Source organism: Mobula hypostoma, chromosome 2 (assembly GCF_963921235.1).
Source record: "Mobula hypostoma chromosome 2, sMobHyp1.1, whole genome shotgun sequence".
Lineage (NCBI taxonomy): Eukaryota > Metazoa > Chordata > Chondrichthyes > Myliobatiformes > Myliobatidae > Mobula > Mobula hypostoma.
Window position 1 is genome coordinate 172,511,482 of NC_086098.1, and position 20,488 is coordinate 172,531,969.

Genomic DNA, 20,488 nt, shown 5'->3' on the forward strand with positions numbered 1-20,488 from the left:
ATATATTTATCATATAACCCGTAATGAATTACTTAAACAAACAAGAGTGCTTAATCAACCAATATATATACACGCAAGATTACTCAAACATGACTGAAATACACAACAGTATCCATAAAAAGTGAAGTGTGGGAAGGTTGTGGGGTAAGAGGCATGCCCTCTACTCATTGCTACCATCAGAGGGGAGGTACAGGAGCCTGAAGGCACACACTTAGTGTTTTAGGAACAGCTTCTGCCCCTCTGCCGTCCTATTTCTGAATTATTCATAAACCCATGAAGACTACCTTACTATTTATGCATAGAACATCCAACAGTGCAGCACAGTACAGGCCATTCAGCCCATGATGATGTACTAACACTTTAACCTACTCCAAGATCACTTTAACCTTTTCCTCCTACATTGCCCTCCATTTTACTATCATCCATGTGCCTATCTATGAGTTTCTTAAATGCACCTAATGTATTTGTCTTTACTGCTACCCTGGCAGGACCTTCCACACATTCACCATTTTTCACTTTTTTGCTGTTGTAACTAACAGTAATATTGAGAGGAGAGGCGGGAGGAGAAGATGGCGGCACGACGCAGAGCGTGCAGCTCTCCGGTGAAATGATATCGTATTTGTAAGTAGGACGCCGTGCACAATTCTGATTTGATGGAGACAGACGTAAGAAGCACAGAGGAATATCTGGAGAAATTTCTGAAATGCCCGGTTCATTGCCACTGCTACTGTGCGATCGAGAATCTCCGGAGGGAAGGCCCCAAAATCCCCGGCTTTGCCTGCTGCTGGCGACCGAGGCTGGGGTCAAAGTGTTCAGCAGAGATAGTGCTCAGTGCTCGGTGTCAGAGGGCTGGTTGGAGGCTCGAAGTTTTCGGACGACACAGAGTCGGACTGTGGTCGGGCATGGCAGGGAGAGTTTTCCTTCCTTCTCCCGTCTGCGTGAGATGTGGGGCTTTCGAGAGACTTTGAACTTTTTTACTGTGACCATGGCCTGTTCTTCATCAAGATATGGTATTGTTGCACTGTTGTAACTATATGTTATAATTATGTGGTTTTTGTTATTTTTTCAGTCTTGGTCTGTCCTGTGTTTTTGTCATATCACACCGGAGGAATATTGTATCATTTCTTAATGCATGCATTACTAAATGACAATAAAAGAGGACTGCGTGACTTCATAATCTAATCTAATCTATTGGGCAGTGCAGCTAGTGGCACATGTTACCATGGCAATTATCTGTGAGGAGTTGGTACGTTCCCCCTGTGACTGTATGGGTTTCCTCTAATCTGTTCTAACTGCCTGCATCCCCATCTGGTATGGGGGAACTTAGTCAGCTACATCATAGGTACCCGCCTCCATAGTCTCCAGGACACTGTCAAGGAGCAATGTCTCAAAAAGGTGGTGTATATCATCATTAAGGACTCCCATCACCCAGGTTATGCCTAGTTCTCATTGCTACCATCAGGGAGGAGATACAGGAGCCTGAAGGCACACACTCAACAGTTCAGGAGCAGCTTCTTCCCCTCTGCAATCCAATTTCTCCCACATTTCCAAAAGATAAGTATGGGTTAGGGTGAGTCAGTTGTTGGTGCCCGAAGCGTGGCAATACTTGTGGGCTGCTCCAGCACATCTTGGACTGTGTTGGTCATTGACAAAAGCAACACACTTCACTGTATATTTTTGCCTTGGGGGGAACGAATGGTGAGGGTTAATAACTACCAAACAGTAAGTTGTGGGGAACACTTGCGGTCTGCCCCGGCACATTCATGATGCAAACGACACATTTGACATTGTGGGCCAAACTGCCTGTTCCTATACAGTATTGCTCAATGTTCAACATTCAGACTAACATAAGGAATTTGCAGGTGATGAGGAGCTTTGGAAATTACTTCCAGCTACACAAAATTCATCAGATATTCCACTTCAAATTACTCAGCTATTGCGTCTCAAAATATTACAGAAATCCAACTAATTTGCATTTGAATGAAGCAACGCTATTAGCTTCCACCATCTCCCTGGGGAGCCTATTACATAGATTGGGTTTTGAAAGCTTGTTGATTGCGAGAAGGTGAAAGGATTGGCGGAAGGATAGGGAACATGTGTGCCAGGATGTTACTCAGGATGAGAAATCTTCACAGGGCTTGAGGATGGAAAAACAGAGGTTACTCGTTGATTGTGGGAAGGTCAAATCAAGTTTATTGTCATTTAACTATATACACGTATACTGCCAAACAAGAGGATATTTCTCCAGACCAGGGTGTAAAGCATGGTAGTACACACTCAATGATTTAGGAAAGTAAGAATTAAATCTACAAGAGAATTGTACATAGATAAACTAAGTTGGGTTGAGTTCTTGGCAACGTTTGCAAACGTTTTGTCACCATACGAGGAGACATCATCAGTGCATTATTCTCTTGTGGTGCGTCCTCCGAATGCTCGGCTTTTATAAACTTATCAATCAGTTGATTGGTCGTCATTATGGAAACTCCCTTGTGACGTAGGGAGGGGTTCTTGTCGCTGATTGGTTGCACGGTGAATTCTGTGTGCTGTCTGGAATTTTGCCTGCATTGGCTTATAAATGGGATCGAGGTCGATATGTCTGCTTATAGAATTGCTTATGGAAAACCACACCTCTAGAAACCCTCTTGTTTGCTTGCGACATTCCTTTCACTGACACCCAGTCGAATCTGTGCTCCCCTCAGTCTTCATGGGTAGCGACTAGGGAGAGTTGGTCATGCTGCTTCACAGTCATCCGAGCTAAACATTTTCCCAGTTACTTCCATAAACAAAGTAAAGTGCAAAAATTAACTATTGTAGGGTACAGTACAAATTGTCCGGTGACACCATGAATACAATGTGGCAGGGAGTTCAGAAGCCTAATGGCCTGAGGGAAGAAGTTGTTTTCCATCCTGTCTGTTCTTGTTTTTATGCTTTGGAGCCTCCTACCTGTTGGTAGAAAGTCAAAGAGGATGCTGGATGGATGGGTGGAATTCTTGATAATACTAAGGGCCCTGTGTATGCAGCGTTCCTAATAAATGCTCCCTGGTGGATGGTAGGGAGACCCCTATGACTGACAGAAGGACAGGACACACGTATGGCAGGATGCTACTCAGAATGAGAGATCTTCACAGAGCATGAGGCTGGGCAAGCAGGGATTGCTCGTTGATCCAGTCAAGGAACTGGCAAAGATGAGACATTTTAACAGCAAGAGAAATCTCTGCCTCTGCTGAATGTGCCTGTGATATTTTGAGATCAGGGATTTAAAAATATTGATAAAAGATGTAGAAGAAAACGAGGAGACATGTTCTGACTCATGCAGGATATGGAATTAGTGGAAAGATATTACATAAATAATCTTATACGGAAACTGAGCTGGAACTTATTGGGTTACTGAAAAATGCTGGGATGTGGGACCAAGCAAGAATGCTGTTTCAAAGTTCAAAGTAAATATAGTATCAAAGTACATACAATACTGTGCAAAATTCTTCTGCACGTATACAGTTAGGTTGCCTAAGACTTTTGCACCGTACTGTATTGGACAATGTGGAGTGGAGAGTGAGTTGTAATCCTGGTGGGAGCAAAGGATGTTGGGAATGGTAACGGTGGCGCACCGTGGGAGGAGTGTGGAACATGCGGCAGAGAAGAAGTGCCAGAGACGAAGGTGGCGCAAGTGCAGACGCACGTAGCCCTGAGACACCAGGCAAGGTCATTTGATTCCAAGCAACTGGTTTATTGATCATTACTGGGTGTCTCTCTATTGCTTCCTGCTCCCTCCCTCTCCCTTCCCCTTTTCCTAACCAGGATTCCCCTCTTCCCTTCCCCTTCCCACTCTCAGTCCAAAATAGAGACCCCTATCAGAATCAGGTTTATCATCACTCATGTATGTTATCATTTTTTGTGGCAGCAGTACAGTATAATACATAAAATTACTACAGTTCTGCGCAAAAGTCGTAGGCACCCTGGCTATATACATGTACCTAAGACTTTAGCACAGTACTGTATATGCCACTATATATTATCCTGAGATTCATTTCCTTGCAAGCATTCACAGTGGATACAGAGAAACACAACAGAATCAATAAAAAACTACACACAATAAAGATGGACAACAACCAGTGTGCAAAATGAGACAATCTGTTAACGTTCCCTCTAATGTTTTTTTCCAGCTGCACAGACCAGCCATTGCTCTGAGCAGGGAATTTTTACGTGGTCTGAAAACTGTGCAGCACTTTAAATGTTTAAATCTTAAGAAAATTCCAGCTGTGCAGCAACAAAGGCTATGTGCGTGGGCATATTCCAGTTACTGCACGGTCATGCACCCGCTCAGCTTAGAGTGCAAACTGTGCAAATACAAATAATATTAATATTAATAATAATTAATAAAGAAGTAATAAATAATATTGAGAAAATGAGTTGTAGAGTCCTTGAAAGTGAGTGTATTAGTTGTGGAATAAGTTAAGTGTTGAGTTGAGTGGGTATTGATGTTGGTTCAGAAGCCTGATGGTTGAAGGGTAATAACTGTTCCTGAACCTTTTGGTGTGGAACCTGAGGCTCCTGTACCTCCTACCCAATGGCAGCGGTGAGAAGAGAGCAAGGCCTGGATGGTGGGCGTCCATGATGATGGATGCTGCTTTCTTATGGTAGTGCTCCTTGTAGATGTGTTCAATGGTGGCGAGGGCTTTTCCTGTGATGATCTGGGCAATATCCACTAGTAACCCACTGCTGTATTCAAGGATTCAATACAAACACAGTGGGGTTAATGGTTTTCAGTGAAGGAAATCCCTATAGATAGTAAGTGAAATCCGTTGAGCTGTCTTCAATCCCAATGCAAGTTCATCCATCTGAACCGTTAACTCTGTTTTCCGTTCCAGTGTGACCTGCTGAGTGTCTCCAGCATTTTCTGTGCTTTTAGATTCTCTGCATTCACCCAGATTGGAAAGCATCATAGAGTCATAGAGCACTACAGCACAGAAATAAGCCATTCGGCCCATCTAGACTGTGCAGAACCATTAATCTGCCTAGTCCCATTGACCTGCACCCACACCACAGCGTCCTCAAGGTACTGATCCAAATTTCTCTTAAATGTTGAAATTGAACCCACATCCACCTCTTATGCTGGCCACTCATTCCACACTTTCACCACCCTTGGAGTGAAGAAGTTCCTCCTCATATTCCTCTTAAGCACTTCACCTTCCACCCTTTACTCGTGTCCTCTAGTTGCAGTCTTACCCAACCTCAGAGGAGAAAGTCTGCTTGCATTTACCCTATCAACACCCCTCATGATTCTGTATACCTCTATCAAATCTCCCCTCATTCTCCTCCACTCCAGGGAGTAAAGTCCTATTGTGTTCAACCTTTACAATTTTTGGTGTGGGGGTGCAATTAGGTTTATCAAGATGAGGGGAGGAATGAGGAGAGCTTTCCTTCGGCTTCATGTCAGGGGGCCAAAAGAAAAGTTTTCCAATGAAAGGCAACTGCAGTGAAGAAACGGGTTGAACATTGATTATTTGGTAATGGCAATTGGTAGTTGGGAGATCAATAAACCACTGTAATGCCACATGCCTTTCCAAGTATAGATGGGCACTTTGCCAAAGTTATATAGAGAATGTAACTGAATCCAGTGGATGTTCACAATTGCTGTGTCAACATGGATGTAATTGGGCTAGCATTTTAGCAAGAGCTAAGATAACGCTTTAGGAACAGCTTCTTCCCCTCCACCATCAGATTTCTGAATGGACAACGAACCCATATACACCACCTCAATCATTTTCTCCATTTTTCTTCTTTGCTCTCTTTTTGTACGATTGTAATATATATATATATATATATATAAATTTGTAATATATATATTTCTTATTGTAATTTATAGTTTTTTTTATTATTATGTATTGCAAAGTACTGCTACCGCAAAACAACATATTTCATGACATATGCCAGTGATATTAAACCTGATTCTGATTAATGCTCCATCTTCTACTGCTGCTGAGCTCAGGGAGAATTAATCTGGAGTGGAACCACAATATCTGCTGCCTAAATTCCATTCTCACTCGGATGCAGTTTATGAAGACACAGACTGCTGGAGGAACTCAGCAAGTCAGCAAGCATCTACGGAGAGGAATAAACAATCGATGGTGTGGTCCAGGTGGAGACCTTTCACTGGTCCAGCTGTGTGTGTGTGTGTGTGTGTGTGTGTGTGTGTGTGTGTGTGTGTGTGTGTGTGTGTGTGAGAGTGTGTGTGTGTGTGTGTGTGTGTGAGTGTGTGTGTGTGTGTGTGTGTGTGTGTGTGTGTGTGTGTGTGTGTGTGTTGCTCAAGATTTCTCAGCATCTGCAGAGAGAGAAACAGATTGAACATTTCAAATGAGTGACCGTTTGCCAGTACAGGCCAGCTTAAAAGGATAGCGACTGCATCTGTACTTATTAAATTCAGTGTTGAGTCTTGAGCAGGATGAAAGGGGGTTCTCTTTTAAGCCCATCAAATATTGAAAGGCCTAGACAGAGTGGACATGGAGAGGGTGTTTCCTATAGTGGTGGAGTCCAGGAGCAGAGGGCACAGACTCAGAATACAAGGATATCCCTTCAGAACAGAGGTGAGGAGGAATTTCTTTAGACAGTGTGGTGAATCTGACAGCTGGTTGTGAACTGCAGTCACTGGTGGAACATTTGCATCATAACATCCAATTGAAGAACACACACACACATGCACATATACACACACAGACACTCACACACACATGCACACACACATGTGAGGCTGAGTACAGGGCTACGGTAGGAAACTTTGTCACATGGTGTGAGCAGAATTATCTGCAGCTTAATGTGAAAAAGACTAAGGAGCTGGTGGTAGACCTGAGGAGAGCTAAGGTACCGGTGACCCCTGTTTCCATCCAGGGGGTCAGTGTGGACATGGTGGAGGATTACAAATACCTGGGGATACGAATTGACAATAAACTGGACTGGTCAAAGAACACTGAGGCTGTCTACAAGAAGGGTCAGAGCCATCTCTATTTCCTGAGGAGACTGAGGTCCTTTAACATCTGCCGGACGATGCTGAGGATGTTCTACGAGTCTGAGGTGGCCAGTGCTATCATGTTTGCTGTTGTGTGCTGGGGCAGCAGGCTGGGGTAGCAGACACCAACAGAATCAACAAACTAATTCGTAAGGCCAGTGATGCTGTGGGGATGGAACTGGACTCTCTCACGGTGGTGTCTGAAAAGAGGATGCTGTCTAAGTTGTATGCCGTCTTGGACAATGTCTCCCATCCACCACATAATGTACTGGTTGGGCACAGGAGTACGTTCAGCCAGAGACTCATTCCACCGAGATGCAGCACAGAGCGTCATAGGAAGTCATTCCTGCCTGTGGCCATTAAACTTTACAACTCCTCCCTTGGAGGGTCAGACACCCTGAGCCAATAGGCTGGTCCTGGACTTATTTCATAATTTACATATTACTATTTAACTATTTATGGTTCTATTACTATTTATTATATATGGTGCAACTGTAACGAAAACCAATTTCCCCCAGGATCGATAAAGTATGACTATGACTATGACTATGACATACACACACATATACACACATGCCCACACACACACACACACACACACACATATACACACAGACTCTCACACACATACACACACATATACACACATACACATACACACACTCACACACATACACACATACCGACACACACGCACATATACACACACAGACACTCACACACATACACACACATATACTCAAATACACACACACATACCCACACACACATTCACACGCACACAGACACACACACACACACACACACACACACACACACACAGATACACATTCCCACACAGACACACTCACATACTCTCATGCATGTACATACACACACGCACATCTATCACATATACTCATGCACACACACAGACACAATCACACTCATGCATAGACACACACACATGCACGCACTCACACACATACACACACACAAACTAATGATAATCAGCTGTTAGTTGAGTGGTAAATATTGGCCAGGAGAATGGAGAAATGGCCAAAACAGGGTTAGGTCTAAAGTTTCACCATGAAGGGCAGACATAAATTCAGAACAATTCTGGTGTAGTTCTTCTACGATGATGCACAACTCCTCGGGAATTGTTCAGAGAAACTGATGGGACAACATGGGAAGGTGTGGAGGCGCTGCCCAAATTCACATTTCAAGATGCATGTCCTGAGGTGTTGGCGACTTTATCAGCAGTTGGTAGAAAGTCATACATCAGTTGACATCACTCATGGTAAACCAATCAAAATGTTTTTTTTATAACAAGTGCAGAAAAGAGTTACCAATAGTGTCTGCACATGACTGGGCTGGGTGGGGAGGGGAGGGTGATGAACAGGAACAGGAACCAGCCTCTCCTCTGTGGACTCTTCCTTCATTTCTCACTGCCTCAGTAAAGCAGCCAGCGTTATCAAAGACCCCACCCAACTCGGACATTCTCTCTCTCTACCCTCTCCCACCGGGCCTGAAAGCAAGTTCCTCCAGGTTCAAGGGCAGCTTCTATCCCACTGTTACCAAATGATTGAATGGAGTTCCTATATGATAAGATGGACTCTTGGCCACAGAATCTACCACGTTATGATCTTGCTCTTTATCATTTACCTGCGCTGCACTTTTCTGGTAGCTTTTACACTCTGTTCTGCATTGTTCTTGTTTCAGGATCAGAATCAGGTTTAATATCACTGGCATATGTCATGAAATTTTGTTGTTATGCTGGAGCAGTGCATTGCAGTACAAAATAATTAAACTGTAGATTACAGTAAAGACTTTTAAAAAATATAAATTAAAGAAGTAATACAAAAAGAGAGAAGGGAAGGTAGTGAAGTAGAGTTCACAGGTTCAATGTCCATTCAGAAATCTGATGGCAGAGTGGACAAAGCTGTTCCTGAATCGTGAAGTGTTGAATTGAGTTTTATCTTATTCTACCCTAATGCACTGTGTAATGATTTGATCTGTGTAATTAGTACATGACAAGCTTTCCACTGTATCCTGGTACATGTGACAATCATAAGCCAATACCTGAGTACATGTGACAGTAATACACCAATACCATCTCCTTAGGAGCTGCTGCCACAGAGACTCACAGTCTGCTACATGCTGCTGGAGTGCTGTAGTGTCAAAGCTATATCTTTTAGTACGGATATCTAATGGAGGCCCCCTCTATTATTTCAAGTAAAAGTAAAATAAAATATATAAAAGTATCCTCTATCACCATTGCAAATAGGAACACAAGAAATGAGGACTATAGATAGGGTAAGTGCAACAACTGACATTGGGTGGGACTACAACCGGAGGTCATGGGTTAAGGGTGAATGGTGAAAAGTTATTCATTCAGAGGGTCGTGTGGAACAAATTGCCAGGACAGGTGATGCATGCGAGCTTAATTTCAAAGTTTAAGCTAAGTTTTGGTAGGTATATGGATGGTAGGGGTATGGAAGGCTATGGTCCCAGTGAAGGTTGAGGGAGTAGGCAGTTTAAATGGTTTTGGCATGGATTAGATGAGTTGAAGGGCCTGCTTCTGTGAAGTACTTTTCTACGACTCTATGTCTCTTAAGTCTCCACGGGGCAGTAAATAATATTTACCCTGCTGAGGAAAAGGCATAGCTACTCAAATCTGATCTCTTTTGGAGTTAAAACCCAACTTACTATACACATAAACACATTTGCATGTATTAGCATGTTTAATGATTAGTGAATTTTAGAATGGATGAATGAGATATTAAATCAGCCAGGATTGAATAGCAGAGCAAACAATGGGCTGATTGGCCTAATTCTGCTCCTATGTTTTTGGTGTGATTAGAGGTTCAAGAACACAGTGTTGTAGTGGTTAGTACAGCGCTTTACAGTACAGGTGACCTGGGTTCAATTCCCGCCACTGCCTGTAAGGAGTTTGTATGTTCTCCCTGTGACCACGTGGGTTTCCTCCAGGTGCTCCAGTTTCATCCCACAGTCCAAAGACATACAGGTTAGTAGGTTAGTTGGTCATTATAAATTGTCCTGTGACGAGCTTAGGAATTTGCTGGGCAGCACAGCTCAGTTCCCTGCTGTATCTCAATAAATAAGTAAACACTACTACCCTTCCACCATTCGGTTCTTGAGCCAATCAGATCACCCTAATTACTACTGTTTAGCAAACACTATGACCACTTTGGACTAAAATGGACATCTTTTTGTTCTAATTGTGCTCTTTCTATGATTTATAACTTAATTTGTTCTGTGAATACTGCCTGCAATGCTGCAAGTAAGTTGTTAATTTTGTCTGTTAAAACATGCACATGACAATAAACTTGACTTTGATTAGAGGGCCCTTTATCTATTCAGTCCTCTGTGTACAGCCCCACCCACAACCTACATCACTAAAAAACAGCTTATCATCACTGAGTCTTGCTGTGCCTAAAATGACTGGCCCATTTTTAACAGGATTGCACTTCAAAACTACTTCATGACCTACAAACTACCTTGGAAAGTCCACAAGTCATAAATAATAATAAAATAGATATAAGTCTTTGTTAATGTACCATAGACTTTTCATACATTGTACAGCAAATGAATCTGGAAGGGAGAGGAAGTCCTCTTTGAGGGATTAGCAGTGGAAGGGGTGAGCAAATCCAAGTTCCTGCGTGTTAACATCTCTGAAGATCAATCCTGGGCCCAACATATTGATGCAATTACGAGGTCACATCAATGGCTGTACTTCATTAGGAGTTTGAGGAGATTTGCTATGTCACCAAAGACTCTAGCAAATTTCTGCAGATGTACGGCGGAGAGCATTGTAACTGGTTGCTCACTGTCTGGTACGCAGGGGCCACAGCACAGGATTGGAAAGAGCTTCAGCGTGTCGCAGACTCAGTCGGCTCCATCACGGGCACGAGCCAGCCCAGCATCGAGGACATCTTCAAAAGGCAATGCTTCAAAAAGGCGGCATCCATCACTGAGGACCCCCATCACCCCAGGACATGTCCTCTTCTCATTGCTACCATCAGGGAGGAGGCACCACTCAACATTCTAGGAACAGCTTCATCCCCTCTGCCATCAGATTTCTGAATGGACAATGAACCCATGAACACTACACCACTATTTTAGCTCTCTTTTTACACTATTTATTTAATTTTTAATATATATTTCTTCATGTCATTTACACATTTTTATGTATTGCACTGTACTCCTGCCACAAAACAAATTTCATGACACAGGTCGGTGGGAATAAACCTGATTCTAATTCTGAATCCATTGTTAAATGAACCCAATTGTATTCACCCCGGCTAAACCGCAGACCACAAGAATTACTGAGAATTTAACAAGAGTTTTAAAGCGTATTACGGGGTGGACTCTTCACCATGGATTCATTTTCTCTGTCTGCCTGTTGGTGACTGCTGAGGTGTTATAAAATCACTGGCACCGCACTCCCAATTTGTGCTGACTTTGGCTTGATTTCCCAGTTGCTGGCACACATGTTCAAGGCACTTCTACTTTGTGTTATCCCATATAACATTAAGCTGCATATAATAATGCACAGCTCCCTCCTTTTTGACAACAGCAACACGGCATCTTTGACATCTACCTGAGAGGGCAGACACATCATCATCTTTTTAATTGGAGGACCAAGGATGTATGGCTTTTACAGACCACAGAGGAGTGAATTCCTTCAATGAAATCTTGGAAGACAATAAAACCGTAAGACATAGGAGCAGAATTAGGTCATTTGGCCCATCGAATCTGCTCCACCGTTCCATTCATGGCTGATTTATTGGCCCTCTTAACCCCATTCTCCTGCTTTCTCCCCGTAACCTTGACCCCCTTACTCATCAAGATCATATTAACCTCTGCTTTAAAAATACCCAGTGACTTGGTCTCCACAGCCATCTGTGCCAATGAATTCCACAGATTCACTACCCTCTGGCTAAAGATATTGCTCCTCATTTCTGTTTTAAAGGGGCATCCTTCTAAGCTGAGGCTATGCTCTCTGGTCCTAGACTCCCCCACAATAGGAAACATCCTCTCCACATCCACTCTGTTTGGGCCTGTTAATATTCAATAGGTTCAATAATATTCAATGAGATCCCCCTTCATTCTTGTAAACTCCATCGAGTACAGGGCCATCAAATGCTCCTCATATGTTAACCCTTTCATTCCTGGCATAATTCTCAGAAAGGGGTGTGTGCAGGAACTTAGATCAAAACCACTTTGTTGATTATTGGAAAACACATCCCCCCTTGCCTCTCTCGAACCCTTGCCCATGTACCTGAGCCCATCTGTACGATAAATACGTTTTCGCAAATGCAGACCAAATTCCAAAAATGCTGTGCACATATTTATATTAATAGGAGAGTCCTGTTGCAAAGTTCAGTCAGTAGGCACTTCATTAGGTACACCTGAACACCTGCTCGTTAATGCAAATATCTAATCAGCCAATCATGTGGCAGCAACTCAATGCATAAAAGCATACAGACATGGTCAAGAGGTTCAGTTGTTGTTCAGACCAATCATCAGAATGGGGGAAAAATGTGACCTAAGTGACTTTGACCGTGGAATGATTGTAGTGCCAGATGGGGTGGTTTGAGTATCTCAGAAATTGCTGATCTCTTAAGATATTCATGCAAGATTTACACAGAAAGATGCAAAGACAAAATAAAACATCCGGCGAGTGGCAGTTCTGTGGGCGAAAATGCTTTGTTAATGAGAGGGTGAGAGGAGAATGGCCAGACTGGTTCAAGCTGACAGGAAGGTGACAATAACTCAGATAACCACGCGTTACAATGGCGGTGTGCAGTAGAACATCTGCGAACACACAACTCGACGAACCTTGAAGTGGATGGACTAGAGCGGCAGAAGACTCAGTGGCCACTTCTTGAGATGCCTCTTGTGCCTAATAAAGTAGCCACTGAGTGGATGTTGGTGAGCTCCACCTAGGCTGTTTTGTATTGAATAATGAGCTACCAAATTATCGCAGAAAATTTACAATGCCCATTATGCTGTTTAAAAGATCAAGTAATGGAGGGGGCTGTTATGGGTGTGTGTGAGCTGAGAATTAGGGGATTAATGCTGTTCTTATGTAGGTTTTGTTATCATTGAGCTCAGCTCTGTAAAGCATTGAACGTTCAAAATGAAGTGATGGGGGAGGAAGGGTATTTTGATAATCCTTACAGTGGGAATGGGGACCTTACTGAATGGATGTACAGCCATGCACAACAATGGAACAAAAATAAAAGCTGAAGGCTGGGACCTGAATCAGATCATCACAAAAGGTATGACAAACAGCAGCTATAACAGGAAAATACCTCACCCACCCTGCTGCTTCATAAACTTTACATTACAGAGCAGAAACCACATCCTCACACCCTCTATCAGAGTAATTATACACCGTCATATAAAGAAACTATCTATAGTATCCTGCTTTGTCACTATGCTCGGCTTCCACTAGGCTACAGGTTACCTCAAGCAGTCTGTATAGAACCATTCTGCCTTTTTGTTGCCAGATCAATGGGAACAAATCGAAGTTGAAAGCTCTGCTATTTTATTCCTCTCTTTTGTTCTGCTCTCTCCCCCCACCACCAGCCCCATCCTCTCTCCACCCCTCCCCCAGATATATGGATTGCATCGGTACAGCCAGGATCGTTATGTGTCCTGGTGGGGTGCTGAGAGCTGCCAAATTCACTAAGGGTCTGCAATAGCGTCATTTGGAATCATTAATTCTCATATTGCACGGGGTCGTAGTCACAGAAAACTATAGCACGGAAGGAGGCTCTTTGGCCCATCTTGTCCATGCTGAACCATTTAAACTACCACCTCCACCACCTAGGACAAGCTCTCTTCTCATTGCTACCATCAGGAAGAAGGTACAGGAGCCTCAGGACTCACACCACCAGGCTCAGGAGCAGTTATTTCCCAACAACCATCAGGCTCTTGAACAAAAGGGGATAACTTCACTTGCCCCATCATTGAAATGTTCCCACAACCTAAGGACTCTTTAAAGGATTCTTCATCACGTGTTCTCAATATTTATTGGTTATTTATTTATATTTTCATTTACGTAGTTTTGTTGTCTTCTGCACTCTGGTTGACCATCTTTGGTGGCTTTTAATTGATTCTGTTGTAGTTACTATTCTATAGATTTCTTGACTATGCCCACAAGAAAATGAGTCTCAGGGTTGTGTATGGTGGCATATATGTGCTCTGATAGTAAAATTTACTTTGAATTTTGAACTTGGACCCATCGACCTGCACCCTGACCTTAGCCCTCCATACCCCTACCATCCATGTACCTATCCAAATTTCTCTTAAACGTTGAAAATGAGCTCTCATGCACAACTTGCAATGGCAGCTTGCTCCACACTCTCATGGCCCTCTGAGTAAAGAAGTTCCCCTCGTGCTCCCCTTAAACTTTTCACCTTTCACCCTTAATCCATGACTTTTAGTTGTAGTCCCACCCAACTTCAGTGAAAAAAGCCTGTTTTCACTTACCCTATCTATACCCCTCATAATTTTGTATACCTCTATCAAATCTCCTCTCAATCTTCTACATTGCTAGGAATAAAGTCTGAACCTATTCAATATAACTCAGGTCCTCCAGACCTGACAACATCCTTGTAAATTTCCTCTGTACTCTTTCAACCTTATTTACATCTTTCCTGTAGGTAGGTGACCAAAACTGTACACAATACTCCAAATTAGGCTTCGCCAATGTTTTATACAACTTTAACATAACACCCCATCTCCTGAACTCAATACTTTGATTTATGAAGGCCAATGTGCCAAAACCTTTCTTTGAAAATGATAAAAAAGTTATGTTGATTTTGTTTAACAGATGTGAGTAAGGTCTTATGTTCATGGGAGCACATCTTAAGTAAAAATGATAAGAGGTATAAATCAAGTTGCTAGTCAGAGATGTTTCCCAGGGTGGAAATGGCTAAACAATAGGATATAATATTGAGGTGATTGGAGGAAAGTATAGGGAGGATGTGAGAGGTAAGTTACTTTACACGGAGACTGCTGGGTGCATGGAACTCATGCAAGGGGTGGTGGTAAAGGCAGATACATTAGGGACATTTGAGAAAAGTAAGCACAAGGATGATAGAAAAAGGGTGGCCTCTGTAAGGTTAGATTGATCCTAGAGCAGGTTATAAGATCAGCATAACATCAAAGTGTCTGCACTGTGCTGTAGTGTTCTATGTTCTAAAGGAAGGAGCCGCAATAGGTGTGTATTGAGAGCAAGGGTTTAATACTGTGCCGCCCCTGCATGGGCAAGGCTCAGCTGTGTACGGGAATAAATGTTGGAAAGGAACAGGGGATGGTGATGAGCCATTCTGTATGATGCCCAAAGGCCAGTTATACAGCCTTTGTATCAGCAGCCACTGGCAGAGTCAAAGTTCAAAGTAAATTCATGATCAAAGGACATGTATGTCACCATATCCTAATTTGAGATTCATTTTCTTGCAGGCATTCACAGTAGAACAAAGAAATACAAGAGCATCAATGAAAGACTACACACAAAGACTGACAAACAATCAATGTGCACAAGAAGACAAACTGTGCAAATACAATAAAATCACTATTTTTGTCACCTAACTTATCCACAAACACACACACACACTCACACACACACACACACACACACACGCACTCTCTCACACACACACACACACACACACTCACACACACACACTCACACTCTCACACACACACTCTCACACACATACACACACACTCACACTCTCACACACACACACTCTCACACACACACTCTCACACACACACTCTCACACACATACACACACACACACTAACACTCTCACACACACACACACACACACACACACACACACACACACACGCACACTCACGCTCTCACACACACACACACTCTCACACACACCCACACACAAACACACACACACTCACACACTCACACATTGACACATTTCTCACCGCGTGGCAGCGAGTCAGCAGCCAGAATCCTGAATCCATTAGGTAAGTGGAAGCCAACTGTTGCAGCTGCTTCTACACTGACTGAGATTTAACCCTGAGACCTTCTGGATCAGTAACAAAGCCAACAATGCAATCTTGCATTGATAGAACACCACACTCAAAATGCTGGGCAATCTAAGCAGGTCAGGCAGCAACTATGGAAAGGGAAAAAAAACAGTTGCTGTTTCAAGTTGAGACTCTTCATCGGGACTGGTGAAGGGCCTTGGCCTGAAAAAGTTGACTGTCTATTCCTCTCCATAGATACTGCCTGGCCTGCTGAAATCCTCCAGCATTTTGCCTACGTTGCTGTGGATCTCTTGTGTTATTGATATAGCACCTTCTATCTAGTGAAAAGGCCCAAATGCTTCACCCCGGGATTTGCTCAACCATGTTTAATGCTGATTCACACCAGGGAATACAAGGACAAGTGGCTCAATCAAGAGGGTGAAAACTAAGAATCATTGTGAAATGGACAGAGCAGAGAAACCTGTGGAGTTCGGGGTAGTACATTGTCAAATTACCATGCCAGCGCATCTCAACTGCTCTATTTCCTGGGCTAACGAGATGCGTATTGTTTTGTTAAGGAGTGACTAGGGTGTTAGATGGGCAGCTGGTGCTGTGAACAAGCACCACCAGCAACCTGGGTTTGATTCTGACCTTGGATGTTGCTTGTGCACAGTCTCCCTATGGTGACACATATCAGCTTTGATAATAAATCTACCTTGAACTGTCAACATTCCTATCAATATCCCCCCGGATTCCGCCACTCTCTACCACACTTAAGAGCAACTTGGGCTGCATGTCATTGACAAGTGAACAAGCTCTGGTGAGACAAGTCGGGAGTATGGGGTTTTTGGGAGAACTCTGAGAATTTCCATGGACTCAATGCTTAGACTGTCATGCAACAAAGAAATTTTACTGAAGTGTCTAAGGAAATAATCATTGCTTCCTTCTGGAAGTGAGGGTCAGAAGAATGGGAAGATGGGGAAAACGTACAAATGTAAGTCACCCACCCCAAAAAGCATCAGCACCAGCACCACCCCTAACCAGATCCAGCCTGTCCGCCATCAAAGACATATGTACAGAAATAGGCAAGCAATATCATGAATGGTCCCACCCACCCTGCTCATGGAATGTTTGTCCCACTCCCAGGACCACCAGACTGGAAAACAGTTACTTTCCCCAAGCAGTAAGGCTAATCAACATCTCCACCCACTAATCCACCCCTCCGCACCCCCAAACACCACTATTTTATCATTTCCTGTCAGAGTCGCCTTAGACACTCCTGTGCCTAGCGTCACTTTTGGATATGCAATCTATCTATGTATATAAGCTATCTTATGTATTTATATTTATTGTGTTTTTATTATTTTGTTCTTCATCTTATTGCATTTTTTTGTGCTGCATCCGAAATAACAATTATTTGGTTCTCCTTTACACTTGTGTATTGTAAATGACATTAAACAATCTTGAATATTGAATCTTGTACCGGTTCAGTGACAATAATAGGAATTGGCTGTAGCTCTGGTTAAAGACCCGGCAGAATATAGAAGGGAGTAAGAAAAAAATAAGTAAATACTGAAGATTATTTAAGCTGCTTATGCCAAGAACTTGTCCGCAAAAGCAGATTCAGAGACCCAATACACGCTCCAATCTAACAAAACCACGGTGCTAAAATTCCTTTGAAAGTATCCTGACTCCTGTACGCGACAAATGCATTGGGAGTTTAAAGCAGATCAGATGGGAAGAGGGGGAATTGCGCGGCTCAAATGTAATATTTATACAAATCGTTATTCACATTGCAGAGAAACGATCTCTTGTAAATCCACCATCGTTGCTATCTAAAGATTTTTAAAAAATGCTTTTCTAAAAAGGCTGCAAAGGCAGTTGCTATTTGTGGAATGTCATTTCGCGCAGTATTGTCTCTATCAAGGATATGTTCAATTCTAAGAGCATGTATAAAAATGTTACGAGTCAGCAAACACGATGGTGCCTCACCTAAATTTAAAGGGAACGGCTCCCCCTTTGTCTAGCCGCCGCCGGAGCGGGAGAACTGACTCATGTGGGGCCATTGTTGACAATCTCACATTGACGGATCCACAAGTTTGTTGATTGATCTGAACAATCGGCCGTAGACGGTGCTCCGGCCGCAACCCATCCCTTGTCCCGTGCCTGACAAATCTCTCTCACACACACACAGACGCACAGGCACAACAGCCCGCTGAACCCTCGACCCCATACCCTCGTCCCTCTCTCCACCATTGCAACTCTTTGCTACACAAGTTTCCGTGCCCAGGCAGGAGTTTTATTTTTGGACAAGGAAGAATTATTCTCTGTTATGAGCGCTGTCCTGAAAGCGTGTACATTCGTGTTATGTAAGATGCAGAGTACAGCGGCAGAGAATAAAGAGATTTTTTAATTTTACATAAACACAAGGTTAAACCAGAGAATTAAAGAGAAGCACTCTATCCATGCATTTAGTGTAGAATATTTTAATGTATAAATAAATCAAATTGATCTGTGAACTCACCGTTCTCCGTGACCCGGAGCCCTAAGCTCCCTACAGAGTCTGTAATAGACTTGGTTATTGCATACGCGTTATCAAGGTGATGTTCTGTAGCTGAGACTGCAGAAGAAGAGTGGAAATCATCCAATTTCACCTTCTTAACGAGGAAGGATCGAGGCATTTTTTTAAAAAAATAGAAAATTAAAAAAAAGAAATCCAAAATAATGTTCGAAGCCTCCGCAAGTGTTAGTCCTTGTTCTAGATTCAGCACCGGGACAGCTCCTGTGTGATGTTGCTCAGCCTGTATGAGGGGGAGGAGGGAGGGAGGGAGGAGGAGGAGGGATTGTCAAGAGAAGCTGAGATCAGCAAGCAAAGAGCATTTATATGGAGCGCAGCCTCCGAAATCAGGTGGTACGCGGAAATGGAGCTGCTTAACTTTAATCCATCAAATGTCTCCAGAGACACACATCAAATTACAACTGAACAGTCTGTGGGTTGCGCGCACACACACACACACACACACACACACACACACACACACACACAAACACAAACCATACAAGTACGCCTGAGAAAAATAGTCCTTGTGTACCACATAAAGGCTGCTGGGAGAGATTCCCAAAATTGCAAAATGTGTACTTAAAAATACTGTATTTCCGGCAGCGTTGCGAATTGGAGATTTCTCCAGTCCTTGCTTGCACGCAATGTGTTGCATCGTATTTGCCTCACATCCAACACGTCTTGAACCCACGTATCCTTTTGCACTTTCGCTAAGTCTTTCAGCAAACACATTTGCGCTTCATATTACCAGTGCTTAAAAAATCATTTTTAAGAGTTGCATATTAAATAACCTCACATGAATTTTGAGAGCTGTAAACATAATTAATAATCACAATTAATTATTAATGTGTTGTCTGATATGGTAACAACATTTCCCCAAGGATTTTAAACTGTCCTGCAGGATTATATTAACCAGAGAAACGTAGAAGGTGCGGGAAATAAAATTGGTTAGACGAAGGTACATAAAATTTAGTAAAACCCTGCAAGATTTGAAGCTTCCTGGTCAGATAGCTGCGAGGTTAGAACAAATATGAGTGCATGCTTGGGAAAGGAATTCCAGATTTGGCCCCCAGTTTGTGCTAAATTAGCAGATTTCAACTCGGACAGCGGGGACTCCCACAACTGGTCTTGTTGCTCTCAGTTCAAAGAATAGAAAAATTAGCTTGAGTTTCCCGTTCTATATATTGACCCCTGTTGGAAGCCTGGGTCAATAGATGTTTGATGAGGAGAGGTTTGAGGGTCAGACCCGACGTCCTCTACAGTCACTCCGCCTGCCGGCGTCCTTTGTGCGGCCTCAGACGTCGATGACTAATGGCTTCCTTGGTTAGATATCGGAGGGTGCTACTTCTCCATCGGTCCCGCACTCAAATGAGAGAATCCCAAGTTTTGTAAGAGAATATAAAACGAAAAGGGAGTTGAACCTTCCCTACCAGACCCTATTGGGTCATACAGGATTTACTGGTTTAAAAGATCACTCGCCGTGCTGTCAGTTTAATGACACACCAAACAATTAGTCTCAGATCTGTATCAATAGACCACCTGTTTACAAGGGCCACCCCAGTCAGTCTCAGGGGATAATGGTCTTACACTGCCCATCCATGGCTTGAAACTCTGTGATAAGGGCTTGGTGCCCTGTTGTTCATTGATGTGAATTCAGAATGTTGCCCTCTCAGATTTACACTATATTGGTCGGGATTGATCATGCATGTTGCGTCCTAGCTGCCTATGGTGCATACGGAAACGTGCACAGGTCAGGACTGTACAATTTGGAGTACAAGCTGTTGTCCATGCAGCCGGCTCCACCCCCGCCCCGGCCACGCAGCTGATGAATCCAAAGGAACGGCAGTTCGGCACCAGCGGTGTTGCCCGGTTGCTAGTCCGCGTTGAGCCTTAGGAGCTCCGGCTCTGGATTT

The 20,488-nt window shown here is 43.2% G+C and overlaps 1 protein-coding gene across 1 annotated transcript in view; it reads right to left on the reverse strand.

Moving 5' to 3' along the window:
- LOC134360107 (transcriptional repressor scratch 2-like) overlaps positions 1-18,778 on the reverse strand; it is a 42,299-nt gene extending 23,521 nt beyond the window's left edge. The window contains exon 1 of the mRNA XM_063074190.1: positions 18,540-18,778. Coding sequence (XP_062930260.1) covers positions 18,540-18,696 — 157 coding nt within the window. The 5' untranslated portion in view covers positions 18,697-18,778. The remainder of the gene's footprint in view (positions 1-18,539) is intronic.
- Between the last annotated feature and the right edge of the window lie 1,710 nt (positions 18,779-20,488).